Here is a 16346-nt window from a genome sequence, read left to right as displayed (position 1 = left end):
CTGACTGTGATTTATATTGTTTTAGGACTTCCTGCAGCAGTTTTCCCACTGCTGTGCTGTTTTAGCCGTATCACAAAACAAAAGTTCCTTGCTTTTTTATCATCCCAGCTTGTAGCGAGCTGGTATTGTTGTTTGTCCCTGAAGTTTTGTTGCTAACACTTTGAGCGGAGACAAAGTTTCTCTCCCCTTGATTACAACTCCTGAGGGAGATTCTGAAAACATTTTGAAGGGATGCCTTAAGGCCCACGCCCTAAATTACATTTGATCATGTTTTTAAGAGACACTTTTCCTACGGGTTCCGTTGGTCCATCTCTCACTTCCAGTAAAGTTTGGGCTTTTTCACATGCTATGTGACTGCAAACTAAGGTTAGACTCGGGAGTGTGTACTTAAGAGCAAAATAAAAAAAATCCTTCCAGTAGCACCTTAGAGACCAACTAAGTTTGTTATTGGTATGAGCTTAGTTGGTCTCTAAGGTGCTACTGGAAGGAATTTTTTAATTTTGTTTCGACTACGGCAGACCAACACGGCTACCTACCTGTACTTAAGAGCAGATCACGTTGATGAGTGATATGCTAAAATGACTTGCAAACATGCATGCATTGCAGATTTTCAGATGTATACCTAAGAAGTTTAATTTGTGAAGAGGTTTTGCTTCCTACAATAAACAAACATAATGTGCAGGGCAGATCCCTGAATGGCTGATGTGAACCGTGGGACTCTGACCACATCTCCCCAGTATATTCACCAGGGAGTATATGCATGTCCTTCATACTTAGACATGGGTGGTGCTGTGATCTAAACCACTCATCCTCTTGGGCTTGCTGATTGGAAGGTCGATGGTTCGAATCCACTCGACGGAGTGAGCTCCTGTTGCTCTGTCCCAGCTTCTGCCAACCTAGCAGTTCGAAAGCACGCCAGTCCAAGTAGATAAATAGGCACCGTTGCGCCAGAAGCGGTTTAGTCATGCCGGCCACGTGACCCGGAAAGCTGTCTGTGGACAAAAGCCGGCTCCCTCAGCCTGAAAGCCAGATGAACACCGCAAGCCCATAGTCGCCTTTAACAGTCCAGAGGTCCTTGACCTTTTACCTTTATCATACTTAGATGCTTAAGTGCCCCTAAAATCTTGTTCTCGTGGTGGAGGAGAATATGGCCGTGCGCTCCCCCAAATCCTTATTGCATAATACATGTTGCAGGTGCCTGTTCATGGATGCCTGTTCATGACGGCATGAAGGGTGGAAAGTTCCCAATGTTGGGCGTTCCGCCTCCTTCTCCTCTTTCTTAAGGGAGAAGATTCATCTGATTCTCTCTCTCTCTCTCTCTCTCTCTCTCTCTCACACACACACACACACACACACACACACACTGTGTGCTGCACATTACATTTTTGTGCTTTAGGCAAGATGTGCAAATGTGGCCACACATCCATCACAGAATAGGGGTCTTTAAGCCAGGGTAAGCCTCTTAAGGGACGTGGGTGGCGCTGTGGGTAAAACCTCAGCGCCTAGGACTTGCCGATCGCATGATCGGCGGTTCGAATCCCCACGGCGGGGTGCGCTCCCGTTGCTCGGTCCCAGCGCCTGCCAACCTAGTAGTTCGAAAGCACCCCCGGGTGCAAGTAGATAAATAGGGACCGCTTACTAGCGGGAAGGTAAACGGCGTTTCCGTGTGCGGCTCTGGCTCACCAGAGCAGCTTCGTCACGCAGGCCACGTGACCCGGAAGTGTCTGCAGACAGCGCTGGCTCCCGGCCTCTAGAGTGAGATGAGCGCACAACCCCAGAGTCTGTCAAGACTGGCCCGTACCGGCAGGGGTACCTTTACCTTTACTAAGCCTCTTAAATGGGCATTTGTATTTCCTGTAGGACTCACCAGTGCAGCTACAGCAAAAGTGCGGAAGCGTCTCTAAGCTACACCTGAGTATTTCTGCATTATTATTATTTTTGCAGGGCAAGCCTGAGTTGGCTGGAGATTAGATCCAGCTAACCATTTGACCTTGTGTTCTAACATTAAAAAGCTGATTTGTTGACAGTGGGGAGGGTGTAATGGCAGGTGCGACCAGCACATGGAAATTGTGTGAAAGCACACTTCCTTTCAAAGAACAGTTACTGAAAGTAACAGTTATGTTCTGTGATTTCTCCCCCACCCCAAAGCGTCTCACCACTGTTGCTGCTCCTGACAGCTATTTGTTTGACTTCCTTACAGTGCAGAGGGAGGGCAACTCTTGAGTAAAGCTACCTAAAGCAAGAATAAATGAGGCCCAGCCCTCTCTAGTGCAACTGACAGCTCAATTGGTTGTTGCATTTAGAATGTGCTGCAGAAGATCAAATGTGAAGGTTTAAGCATTTATATATGGGAAAGTTAGCTGTGAGAGCCAGTGTGGTGTAGTGGTTAAGAGCGGTAGTCTCGTAATCTGGGGAACCGGGTTCGCGTCTCCGCTCCTCCACATGCAGCTGCTGGATGACCTTGGGCCAGTCACACTTCTCTGAAGTCTCTCAGCCCCACTCATCTCACAGAGTGTTTGTTGTGGGGGAGGAAGGGAAAGGAGAATGTTAGCCGTTTTGAGACTCCTTTGGGTGGTGATAAAGTGGTATATCAAATCCAAACTCTTCTTCTCTCTTCTGTGCAAAGTGCTTCCTTCTCAGTTCTTAAGCAGCACATGGCAGTTATTGGATCACAAAGGTTAAAGAGAGAGCACACAAACTTGGGACGTTAGTGCAAAATGGCACTGCCCATTAGCAAAGGTAAGGGTGGTGCTTCTGCTGCAGCTGTACAAGTTAGTGCCGCAGGTTCAGCAGATCCCTAGAAATAGGGTTCTGGACAAAAACCATGAGGGTCCCTCAGGATCTGAAGACTTGCTGTACCACAGTGTGCAAAGCACAGCACAGGTGCAGATCCCAACTTGGCCCACAGCACCTTCCTTGCAGACGTAATGTGTTACACTTATCAAGAAAGCCTCCTCCCAGCCTCGCAGGAACGGAATAGTATTTTCTCGTATAAACTGGGAGCCTTCCTGTGTTCTGCTTGCTGTAGCTTTCCATTAACTGGTAGAGAATTTTTCTCGAGCTTTCTGGCATGCTGCTGAATTTAGAAAACAAGGAAAAGGCTGCTCTCGGTTCTTTTGACCAGGAAATAACTTTGGCCTATGAAGTTTCATATTGCTTGATAAACAGTTTTGAAAAGAAGTAAATTTTTGCCTTCGGAGATGGTTTTGGCACGTTTTCATAGAGCTGGGGCGAAAGAATGCCTAAAAAGTTTTACCGCTTAGCCCACAGGATAGCATCTATTACTTTGTTTCAGCATAGACTTATTATACTTCTACGGACTTTTAAAGATTGACAGAGGTGTGCTCAATTGGTTTCAAATATATTAGAGAATTTACAAGTGCACACATTTTGTTTTTGTTACTAAATCATGTCTATTATGCAATAAGAATTACAGTGCTATCTAGTATAGTAGTTTGCGTGTTGCTTGTATTGTTTGTTGGGGCGAAAGAACATGCTTTTATCAGCATATCTCAAGGCCTGGCTTTTATAATAGTATTATTTATACCAGTAAATGTCATTTACACCCCACCTATCCTCCCAGCAAGCTAAAGGTGATGTGCAAGGTTCTCCCTCTCTTCTTTATCCTCAAAACATCACTGTCAGGCATATTAGACTGAGAGACAGTGATGGGCACAAGGTCAGCCCGCAAACTTCTCCATTTCAGTTCGCCACCTGGCAAATAAATTAATACTGACACAGCCTCACAGAGCAGGTGCTGGCTAAAGTTGCCAACTCTCTGCCGCACTCTGCCACACTGGACCCATTCTTGGGCTAGACACACACTCACAAATCAGATTAAATCTTTTCCAGGTATGCTCAATGTACTGAAACGTTTGACTTGCTGAACTTCTGCTGTTAAATGTACGGGAGCAGAAAGAAAAGAAAGAGGAAAGAGAAGTTGGCAACCTTAGAACTCCAGGTGAAACTCGGAAAATTTGAATATCGTGGAAAAGTTCATTTATTTCAGTAATTCAACTTAAAATGTGAAACTAATATATGAGATAGACTCATGACATGCAAAGCGAGATATGTCAAGCCTTTATTTGTTATAATTGTGATGATCATGGCGTACAGCTGATGAAAACCCCAAATTAACAATCTCAGAAAATTAGTATATTAAATGAAATCAGCAAAACAAGGATTGCAAATAGAGCCATACTGGACCTCTGAGAAATAGAAGCATGCATATGTACTCAGTATTTGGTCTGGGCCCCTTTTACATCAATTACTGCTTCAGTGTGGCGTGGCATGGATGCTATCAGCCTGTGGCACTGCTGAGGTGTTATAGAAGACCAGGATGCTTCAATAGGAGCCTTCAGCTCTTCTGCATTGCTCGGTCTCATGTCTCTCATCTTTCTCTTGGCAATGCCCCATAGATTCTCTATGGGGTTCAGGTCAGGCGAGTTTGCTGGCCAATCAAGCACAGTAATCCCATGGGCATTGAACCAGGTTTTGGCAGTGTGGGCAGGTGCCAAAGTCCTGCTGGAAAATGAAGTCAGCATCCCCATAAAGCTCATCTGCGGAAGGAAGCATGAAGTGCTCCAAAATCTCCTGGTAGACGGCTGCATTGACCCTGGACTTAATGAAGCACAGTGGACCAACACCAGCTGATGCCATGGCTCCCCAAATCAATACAGACCGTGGAAACTTCACACTGGACTTCAAGCATCTGGCATTGTGTGCCTCCCCATTCTTCCTCCAGACTCTGGGTCCTTGGTTTCCAAATGAGATGCAAAAGCTGCTCTCATCAGAAAAGAGATTTGGGGAGCCATGTCATCAGCTGTTGTTGGTCCATTGTTCCTAGCCTACTGAAATGTTCACAAGAGCGTGATTGTGCATGCCTACTTATGTTAGTCATTTGTGGCTTAGCGATGGTCTGTTGTTGGAGGGCATAGCCAGCTCTTTCCCAACTTGGAGAACACCCCTGTGTGATTTACCTGCAAACAGTTGATCACGCTACCAGGCTAATGGATCTTTGTAAGCTGGGCCTATATAAATGATGATCATAAATAAGACTAATAAATAGCAGCAGCAATAAAGCAGCTTGACTATTGATTGATTGATTGATTGATTTATCTATGTCTGGAGTGACCTGAAAGTGGTGGTTTAAAAAGAAAGAGGAAGAAAGAGCTGCTCAGCTATGTTAGGAGTGTCAGATGGTGCCGCTGTTCAGATTTCAATATCACTCGTGCATGTCCTTTTTGTATCAGAAACAGAAGCATTCGGCCAAAAGACATTGTTTCGAAAGACAATTTGGAGTATGTAAAGCACAAATGGAGCCCCACCTCGTGTTTCCTCTTAATACAATACCCAAGAGCGTATCCCTCAGTGCCAGAGATAATTAAGAAATGCACCGTACCCATTTAAAACAAATACAACATTCCTAATTTCCTTCTTTGGGTACTTGGTAACTTTCCTCTGTTATTTCCCCATGCATCTGTCAACTGTTTGCTGATTTTCATCACGAAGCAGATTAATACTATAATTCTGTGCATGCCTACTTGCAAACAAGTCCCATTGGACTAAACTTGAGTGTCACGGCCTAGAAATGTTAATATCAGTAAAACAAATGGGGCTGACATTTGAATCATAAGTTCATAGGATGGGACCCCAAAGTTGTTTTCACAAACGCAAGTGGTGCTATTGAAGTTTTCCACTTCAATAGAATTAAAGAAGTGCTTTTGATAGGAACATACATTTCAATTTACAAATGGCTTTTGTAGTCATTATTTATTCCGTGATCAATATTCAAGAGTGATGCACTTTAAATAATAATAATAATAATAATAATAATAAATTTTATTTATATCCCGCCCTCCCCAGCCGAAGCCGGGCTCAGGGCGGCTAACAACAATAAAACAGTACAAAAGTACAACATAAACAACATTCTAAAATCATTCATTATAAAAATTAATTAATTCAAGCCACTAGCAACCATTGGGCCAGAGCTCCGCGAAGATTGCCGAGGGAGGGAGTCAGGCTGTGCCCTAGCCAAAGGCCTGGTGGAACAGCTCTGTCTTGCAGGCCCTGCGGAAAGATGTCAAGTCCCGCAGGGCCCTGGTCTCTTGTGACAGAGTGTTCCACCAGATCAGAGCCACAGCCGAAAAAGCCCTGGCTCTAGTTGAGGCCAGCCTAACTTCTCTGTGGCCTGGGACCTTCAAGATGTTTTTATTTGAAGACCGTAAGTTTCTCTGTGGGGCATACCAGGAGAGGCGGTCCCGTAGGTACGAGGGTCCTAGGCCATATACGGCTTTAAAGGTTAAAACCAGCACCTTAAACCTGATCCTGTACTCCACCGGGAGCCAGTGCAGCTGGTATAGCACCGGGTGAATGTGATCTCGCAGCGAAGACCTCGTAAGGAGTCTTGCTGCAGCATTCTGCACCCGCTGGAGTTTCTGGGTCAGTCTCAAGGGCAGCCCCACATAGAGCGAGTTACAATAATCCAGTCTGGAGGTGACCGTCACGTGGATCACAGTGGCTAGGTCAGGGCGAGAGAGGTAAGGAGCCAACTGCTTAGCTTGGCGGAGATGGAAAAATGCCGCCTTTGTTATAGCTGCAATCTGCGCCTCCATGGAAAGGGAGGTGTCGAAGATTACACCCAAACTCTTAACGGACGGTGCTGGCACTAATTGCGCCCCCGCAAGAGATGGGAGTTGCCCCCCCAATCCCCCCAATCCCATATCGCCCCGTCCCAGCCACAGGACCTCTGTCTTCGAAGGATTTAGTTTCAACCGGCTCCCACGTAACCATCCAGCCACAGCTTCCAAACATCTGGTCAGTGTGTCTGGGGCCGAGTCAGGATGGCCATCCATCAACAGATAGAGTTGGGTGTCATTGGCATACTGATGACAACCCAGCCCAAAACTCCGGACAAGCTGGGCGAGGGGGCGCATAAAGATGTTGAAAAGCATCGGGGAGAGTATCGCACCCTGAGGTACTCCACACACCAAGGAGTGGCGCGATGACAATTCCCCCCCAAGCGCCACCCTCTGTCCCCGACCAGAGAGACAGTATTTTTAAACAGTATTTTTAAAGCTTCTTTTAATGTTCCAAAAAGGCAGTGGGATGGGAAGGCTTCCCGTTGTGCATTTGGGTCTTGCCCAGTGGATAGAAATGTACATTTCCCCACAGTTTTCCATTATCCCATTGTGCATCCTTCCACAGGGGATGCATTTATGTATCTCCTTTGAGTCAAGATCTAGAAACACGCAAATCACTCATGCTTCTTTCACTCTTTATCTGAAACATCCTGGACAGAACATATTTGGAGATGTTTGGTGTAATATAGGTGCTGTTCTGCACCTGTTATATATTTGCCTGGCCCTTATTCCAAAGGAGACCAGGGCAGCGTGCATACAATCCAGCCTTACAACAGAATAAACTACTACAAACACTCTCGCAGAAACTGCAGTAAAACAACAGAACCTCTCAGCTAGCAGAAATGATAAAGACATCAGTCCCAATTGCCCTTTCCCAAACAGGCTTGGACAGACAAGTCTGTGCTTCAACTGGTGGAGGGCAGGGAAGGAGAAAACCAATGCGACAGACACAGTTCAATGGGGAGGGATTTCCATAACTGAGGGGCCACCACAGAGAAGACCCTAGCCTGTGTCCCTGCCAATCAGGCAGGATCACAAGCAGAGCCTGCCCTGCAGATGTTAAAGGCAGAGTTGGCTGGTCTTCCCATCTTCTCTGACCACTTGCTATGCTGGCCGGGGCTGATGGGATTTGGAGTCCAACCCACCATGTGGTTGGGTTATGGGCTGTCCCTGTTTGTGATGGCAGAATTAGACACATTTTTTGAAAGAAGGAAGGGTGGGAGAGAGTTGCTGCCACTAACTCTGGATTTCAGGGGAGCATTTTTGCTATGCACTCTTATTGCAAGTTCAAGTCAGAAATTTCCCCATGAGAACTTTCAGCTCAGATTTATTTTTCCCCACCGAATGCAAGTTATTGTGGGGCGTCCCCTGAATAAATAAATTACTTTTAGGAGCCAGCCTAGCATGACTTTATGATACTAAGTTTGGCACTCTAGATAGCTTAGGTTTTGCTCATCTGGAAACTGTAGGCAGTCCACTGCACTCAGTCACAACTTTTACTTAGGACAAGAGTGAAATTGAGAGTTATTTCTGCAGATAAGCAAAAATCAGCTTTTAGGGGAAATCCCACTTAGCTTGGGTCCTCACACCTGGGCAGAAGTCCTGATAATCTGAACACTTTTAAGCCACAACATAGCATCTTTTGCTAGACCGCTCCGATGATCAGTGGGGGAATGGAAATGGCTGTGAAATAATAAAGAAAAGAGGAAAGATCAACAACGAAAAACGTCAAAAGGGAAGGGTGAGGCTGATGGCTGCCCAGCTACAGAGTTTCCTGTCTGATTTTTCTGAGGGTAGACTGTTTAATCTCCACTTTTTGTTCAGTCTTTTTTTTCTTCTTCACTGCAGCTTGCTTATTATATGACTGAAAAGCAGCTCAGACCCTCCAGTTGAGAAATGCCAATGGTGGTTGTAAAATGCGCACATAAGGCATTTCTGACCAAGCTGTACATTTGATTGCAGAGAACTGAAGCTGCTACGGCTCCTTTCCTTGCCCACAACTTAAGCTAGAAGATAATTATGTCACCGCTCTATAGGCAGTAAGCAGGCTGCAGAAATTATAAGTTCAGAAGCCTCAGAGTCAAAATATATGTACTATGGGCCTGATATACTGTAGTAAACACCAGCCTGTTTCCCTTTAAAGTGGTACAGCAGGGTGACGTGAGCTCTGCCTTTTCAAAGCTCTGCTCTTGGATGAAAGTTCCCTTGCCGAAGTAAACAAGGCTTGTGAGTTGTCAGATCTCTTCTGTATGTTTGATATTGGTGGAGAAAAAGATGCTTCTTTTAAATGCCCTGCAGGAGTTAAACAGTTTACTCTTTATGACTCTCAACAAAGACTTCCAATTTGGGAAGCCAATGTCTGATTACTGAGCACACTTCTCAGGCTTCTATGAAATTCTGCACCTGTGAGAGAGAATGAATTTGCTGGCATAACTATGCCATGAGATCCTGTCAAATTTCCCTTGAAAGCTTGCTTTAGCCGTCTCTATATGACTGCAGTTTCTCTGCTTTCTTCACCACATAATACCCAAAGTTGGCATTCAGCGTACATCAAAGTATACGACATACCACTCCCATTGTTCCCAATCTGTTTCCTCCTTCCCAAAGTTCCAGTAACCTCTCAGTGGAAAATATATAAAGGATGGTATTCATGGCATTTGTTCTGTCAGCACAAGCACTTCTGATTTCACCCCGAAAACTAATCCATTTTAGTTCTCCCCCCTCTGCTCCAGACAAAAGAAAAGGAAAGGCATCTTCAAAGGTGCCTATCACGAAAGCTCGCAGACATGCTTGTCTGCAGTTTGGCAGGTTTCCCTCACGTCTGCAATTTTCAGACCAATTGCCCACAAAACACATTGGGAGATTAAGTGATTTCTATTTTACCTATTCCAAACCTGTGACTGCTGCCCTTGCAGGAAAACTACTGCAGTTATCCTCCTGAGATTTTACAGGATTCATAACTCCAAAAGGGTGATCTTGTCTACAAATTTCATCCAGTTCTACCCCAAAATAAACTTTTAAGACATTTCCTTAATAAAAAATGAAACCTTAAATGTTTCCAGCAGAAAGGTCTTCGGAGCTATTTGTAGTTTAACAGGCTTTATCTACTCTGGAGAAGCTAATATACCTGCAAATTTCATCCACTTCTGTGGGACATTATATAATATAAATCACAAGATGATGTGTGTTCTGTTTCTCTTGAGGTAGGGCACGTTGATTCTATGATCAAAAAGGCGGCTCAGTCACAAAGGGCTTGGGAGAGATCAAAGAAGCTCACATTTGGACAATAATGCAATTCTAAGTGGAGGGAATTCTACTATAAACTTCGCCCCTATTTTCATTCTACAGCTGAAGGATCATTTTATCTGCTTCTGCCATGCATCCTTTTCCCATGATGGAGCAGCTCTTCGGGATTTTTCTTTTACTATTTCCCAGATGTTGCTTTGCAGAGTTGATAGTTTCTTAGCTTATTCAGGTTATTTTTCAGTTGATTCATCTGAATATTTGCAGGGGGTTGGACTTGATGACCCTTGTGTGGTCCCTTCCAACTCTACAATTCTATGATTTTCTTTGTTAATAATAATAATAATAATAATAATAATAATAATAATAATAATAATTTTATTTATATCCCGCCCTCCCCAGCCGAAGCCGGGTTCAGAGCGGCTAACAACAGTAAAATGATACAGTGGTGCCTCGCAAGATGAAATTAATTCATTTCGCAAGTTTTTTCGTCTTGCGATTTTTTCGTCTTGCGAAGCACGGTTTCGGAAAAGTTTTGGAAAAGCTTCAAAAATCACCAAAGTCTTCAAAAACCTCAAAAAAGGCTACCACACCGCGTTCTATGAGTTGCTCCTCGAAGTCAAGTCGCAACTGTATTAACGGTGTTAAGAAAAAGGAAACAAACTTGCAAGACGTTTCCGTCTTGCGAAGCAAGCCCATAGGGAAAATCGTCTTGCGAAGCAGCTCAAAAAACCAAAAACCCTTTCGTCTTGCGAGTTTTCCGTCTTGCGAGGCATTCGTCTTGCGAGGTACCACTGTACAACATTCTAAAATCATTTCATTATAAAATCAGTTCAAATCAGATTAATGGCAACCATTGGGCTAGAGTTCTTTGAGGATTGCCAAAGGAGGGGGTCAGAATAATAATAAAATTTCCATCCTTTGGATCAGTGACCACTTCTATCCAACTGGAGACAAATTTCATCCATGCATGCCTGAATCCTTCTTTCTAAGGATTGATATTTGTATTGCTATCTAAACATATTCCTCTGGCACCAGCTACTATGTTAGCATTGGGGGTGTGGGTGCTGCCAAAAACTGCTAACATATGAATTGAGTTCTAGTCAGCTATTTGGGTGGAATTGCATATGCTTAAGAAGTTCTGTAAGAAAGAACTTAGCTCTTCTGCAGTGTCCGGGGTTGACTGTGATGCAAACTTCAGGGAACAGTTTGTGCACTGATCGGTCTGAGGTCGACACATAGTGCATTGTTCCTTCTTCTGGAGAGAGAATTCCTCAGGTTCTCACTCTCAGTGAATGAAAGCATAATGAGACTTTTGAAGAGGCATAAGTGTTGGAGAACAATTATGAATTCACCCAGGCACCTTAGGAGCACGGTTACATCCCTCACTATGCATCTGTTGGGTTTAGAGAAGGTAATAACTCCACCTGACAGTATTCCTTTGCAAAAGGAAAGCATCAACTTGTGCTGGTCTAAGTAAAAAAAAAAGGGGGGGGAGGGGATTGAGAATGGTTTCAAATTCGTTTCCAAATAATGACGTTCGCAATCTGAAACATGATTAAGCTCTGACAGTGCCTATGCTAAAATGAAATTGACTTTTAAAGTTAGTATGTATGTATGTATGTATGTATGTATGTATGTATCATCTATCTATCTATCTATCTATCTATCTATCTATCTATCTATCTATCATGTTGGGTCATTTGGCCTATAGGCATTCAAGGTTACTACAAACAAGCTGGATACAGACTATTGTTTTTAAGTGAATTGGAAGTGATTTGAGAAGTGTTTTGCTAATCCCATGTCATTTCCATACAGTTATTCCAGCCAACTTTTTTCTCTCTTGGTCAGATTTGTTTTGCTGGTTTTTGAAACCATGCAGATCCTGTTAGCCTAAGTAGCAGTAGATTGTATAAAACAGGACTTCTTTTCTTCTTTTTCTTTGGTGATCACTCGTAGCCAAGTAAGATGGTCTTCCATGAACATGGCCTTAACAGGGAGTCCATAAGTGACTGTAGAGGCCAATTCTGGATCCACATGTCCTTCCACAGTGGGGACATACAGTATTTATATGTGTTTATACTACATATTTATAGATTTGCCTTGAGAGTGTCTATAAACCTCTTTTGTTGACCACCAGCATTACATTTTCCATTCTTAAGTTGGGAATAGAGTAGTTGCTTTGGAAAACGATAATTAGGCATCCAAACAACATGACCAGTCCAACGAAGTTGATGTTGAAGAATCATTGCTTCGACACTGGTGATCTTTGCTTCTTCCAATACACTGGCAGTAGTTTGCCTGTCTTCCCAAGTGATGCCGGAATCCAGCATTCCCTGAGCTCTGCGAGTGCAGCATTCTCCCAATTGAAGTGCAGAGTGTTTGAGGACTGGGCCACTTGCAGGGAAACCAAAACAAGGACTAAGGTTGAGTTTGTTATGGTTGCATTAGCAGTATACCAGAGTATTATAACTTTACAGGCTAACATTTGGCATCTTTTTCTTTTCAGGTCTTTGACTTTAGTCTGAAAAAAGAAGATATGGAATTTTTAAACTCCATGAATATTGACAGAAAACTGATTCACCTTACCTACCCATTATGGAAAGGATAATCTTAAAACATTGCAATGGCTCAAATCATGAAGATATCAGAACTACACAGATCCGCCTTGCTATAAATTTATTTTAGACAGCCCAATATTCCCATCTTCCTACCTCACTAAAATACCTTTCGGGAAACCATGAGTCATTCTTCGTCCCAACTAAAATGAAATAAAATGATATTATAGAAGACAGAAACAGCCTTGTGATTCTTGCCACGTGCGAGGCAAACGGGATTTGCCATTGGATGCTAGTGGAAATGAGCTGGTCTGGTTAATTTAATGAAATGCCCACATACAGTTTTGCATGAAAGCCACTAAATCAGTTTAGAACCAGATGCTCCTATTAGATCATCACAATCTCGTTTTATTGGCAATAAAGATCTTTAAACAAGTAGTAGTCCTTGCTTCATGAAAGCTCTTATAATTCAAACTTCGTGTAAGCAACAGATCCTTCACTTAGTTAAGGTGGAGACAAGGAGGCAGCATGTAGATAAGCCTCACTCTACCTGCAGTGGCTATAGACCAGTGGTTCCCAAAGGGGTGGGGGTGGGATTACTGGAAGAGTACATATCTTAAAAAGGGAAAGGGACCCCTGACCATTAGGTCCAGTTGTGACTGACTCTGGGGTTGCGGCACTCATCTCACTTTATTGGCCGAGGGAGCCGGCGTACAGCTTCCGGGTCATGTGGCCAGCATGACTAAGCCGCTTCTGGCGAACCAGAGCAGTGCACGGAAACGCCGTTTACCTTCCTGCCAGAGCGGTACCTATTTATCTACTTGCACTTTGATGTGCTTTCAAACTGCTAGGTTAGCAGGAGCAGGGACCGAGCAACAGGAGCTCACCCCGTTGTGGGGATTCGAACCGCCAACCTTGTACATGTCTTAACTTGTTACAGTGGTGCCCCGCAAGATGAATGCCTCGCAAGACGAAAAACTCGCTAGACGATAGAGTTTTCCGTTTTTTGAGTCGTTCCGCAAGACGAATTTCCCTATGGGCTTGCTTCGCAAGATGAAACGTCTTGCGAGTTCTTGCGAGTTTGTTTCCTTTTTCTTAAAGCCGCTAAGCCGTTAATAGCCGCTAAGCCGTTAATAGCCGCTAAGCCGCTAATAGCCGTGCTTCGCAAGACGAAAAAACCGCAAGACGAAGAGACTCGCGGAACGGATTAATTTCGTCTTGCGAGGCACCACTGTACTTTTCTATTATGGTTTGAACAGAGGTATCTTACTCTGTTGTCCTTTCCTCCCAAGTGAATAACGTTCACTGAAGTTACGTTTTCTGAGGACCTCCTAGGGACTAGAGGTTCTGCTTGGTTCTGCTTCCTGTAGTGCAGTCATGCTCTCTATGGTTGACTGGTGATGGACATATGCTCTTTAAATATTAACCCATCCTCTGGTTCTTCAGAACAGAGGTGGAGCTAGCTGCTTCGGCCCCCGGAGTGCACCTGGGGGTAGGGCGAGTGACCCAGGGGGGGCGGGGCGAGTGTCCCAGGGGGCGGGGCGAGCATCCCAGGGGGTGCCGCCCGCGGCGAGTGTCCAAGGGGCACCACAGTGAGCATCCCAAGGGGCGAGCCGCCCGTGGCGGGCTGCTTCCTGGGCAGGGAGGAGGGAGCCGCAAAGCTTTGCCAGCAGCCTTCCTCCCTCCCCTCTTCCTTTTGGCAGCTCAGGGGAGGCTCCCTCCCCCCGGAAGCAGCCCGGGAGCAGGGGCAATGGTGCGCTGCCCATCCATGACTCCCAAACCTCCCCTGAGAGGTCAAAACAAACGGGGATGGGGGAAAGGCCGTCGGCAAGGCAGCACAGCTCTGCCCCTTGCCCCAGCGGCTTGGGGAAGGCTTGGGAGTTGCAGGCGGGGGGCACACTGAATGTCACTCCCCTCGGTGATGACACCGGGGATGGACCACCCCCACTGCCCCCCTTCCTCTGCCCCTGCTTGAGAACGCAGAAGTTAAGTATGTTAAGGCAGAATTTCAAATGTTATATTTAAGGAGCTGTTTGTGTGAACAGCAGTGAGAAAATCCTATACACACATGGGAGTGTGCCCCATTGAACTCTCCAGGGCTTGCTTCTGAGTAGACGTGTACAGGGTTGTGCCCATTTTTCATCCAATTACTCCTGCAGGACTATTGTGAGCTGTTTTGTTTGCCTTTGTTCACAAGAAGCGATGCCTTTTCTGCCATGGCGTCAGAAGGCTTCCAATCCTGACATTATCTAAAAATGAAACCTTTATATCCCATTACCACACATTCTGAGTCACTCCATCCCTTCGATTGTGTAATGTTACTCTGACATACCAAATCCCTCCGAGTAGGATACATAAGAACAAGTTTCACAAAGAAAGGAACACATTGTTTGTTTTCAGCCTCCGTTAGCTCACTTCCTTTCAGTTGTCTCGATAAATTAGCAAAATATGTCCAGGCTGTAGCCGTGAGGCCGTTTGCAAAGGGGTTTCCTTACGTGATTCTCCATGCTTTCTCTCTGACAGTTGCAATTTAACGGTTCTCTTGTTATGTCCGACGTCTATCAACTCAAAACATGAACGTGTTAGGGTTCCACGGCTGATGGAATTGACAGAGCAGTTTTATCTGAGTCATTCAGAAACAGGCGTGCAGCAATTGAAACGGATAGTTTGCAAAACACACATGCAAGTAAGTGCACAAGTGAGGCGTTCTGTTCTGCTCCCTGATAATTTGTAACTGCCGAGAAAAATGCCCAGGATAGAGCTCCATTTAACAGGACAGGAATTTCCCCCCGTGTGATTATCAATATCCTGTGGTTATGGATCATATTCACCATTTACGCCAAGCCAAGCTGGAATGTTTCCTTTCTCGGGTCTTAGAAACCAGCAGCAGAGAAGCTTCTTCAGCCCAAAGGTTACATTCCCCCATGGCTAGCCTCCTAAGGGCCACATAGTTTTTGGAATCGGTGGGTGAGGCCAGAGGCAAATTGTACTGTACAATTTGGACCACACAGCAAAAACTAGAGGTTTCTAAACACGCATTCACACATGCACACCACTCTGTTATCACAGTTCCAGGACACATTCCAGTGATTGTCAAAGCCCTTGAGACTGATGAGGAGCACGTCGCCAGGCCTGAAGTCCTCAAGCTTGTTAGTTGATGGAGACGCAACAGATGTTTCTTCAATAATTGTTGTTGTTGTTGTTGTTTAGTCGTTTAGTCGTGTCCGACTCTTCGTGACCCCATGGACCAGAGCACGCCAGGCACCTCTGTCCTCCACTACCTCCCGCAGTTTGGTCAAACTCATGCTGGTAGCCTCGAAAACACTATCCAACCATCTCGTCCTCTGTCGCCCCCTTCTCCTTGTGCCCTCCATCTTTCCCAGCATCAGTGTCTTCTCCAGGGAGTCTTCTCTTCTCATGAGGTGGCCAAAGTACTGGAGCCTCAGCTTCACGATCTGTCCTTCCAGTGAGCACTCAGGGCTGATTTCTTTAAGAATGGATGCGTTTGATCTTCTTCAATAATTACTCATAGTGATTATTGGCCAGTCATTGATCCAAGGTATCAATCAAGAACTTCCTTTGGGAGTCTCTCCCACACACCCCACTGGTTGAATCCTGCTCTGGGTTGGTATGGCACAGGCAAATCTTGACCCATTGCCCTCTTCCAACTCAGGAGCAGACCTCAATGGTGGCTTATTCTGAAACCGTCTTCTGGGTAATAATAATACAGTCGAACCTCGGTTTTCAAACGTAATCTGTTCCGAAATGTCCAAAAACAGAAAACTCAAAACAGAAGCCTCAATACAATAGGAAAACTCAAAATGGAAGCTGCCTCAGAAGTTCGACTTCTGAGGCGCTTTCGAAAACGGATGTATTTACTTCTGGGTTTACGGTGTTTGGGTTC

At 44.9% G+C, this 16346-nt stretch overlaps 1 protein-coding gene across 2 annotated transcripts in view; it reads left to right on the top strand.

The window, feature by feature from the left end:
- LOC114598699 (glyoxal reductase-like) overlaps positions 1-12682 on the top strand; it is a 68627-nt gene extending 55945 nt beyond the window's left edge. For both annotated transcript variants that reach the window (XM_028732657.2, XM_028732658.2), the window contains one exon: positions 12394-12682. In XM_028732657.2, coding sequence (XP_028588490.2) covers positions 12394-12495 — 102 coding nt within the window. In that variant the 3' untranslated portion in view covers positions 12496-12682. The remainder of the gene's footprint in view (positions 1-12393) is intronic.
- The last annotated feature ends 3664 nt before the right edge of the window (positions 12683-16346 follow it).

This window comes from Podarcis muralis, chromosome 5 (assembly GCF_964188315.1).
Source record: "Podarcis muralis chromosome 5, rPodMur119.hap1.1, whole genome shotgun sequence".
NCBI lineage: Eukaryota > Metazoa > Chordata > Lepidosauria > Squamata > Lacertidae > Podarcis > Podarcis muralis.
This window is presented reverse-complemented; position numbering and strand designations above follow the sequence as displayed.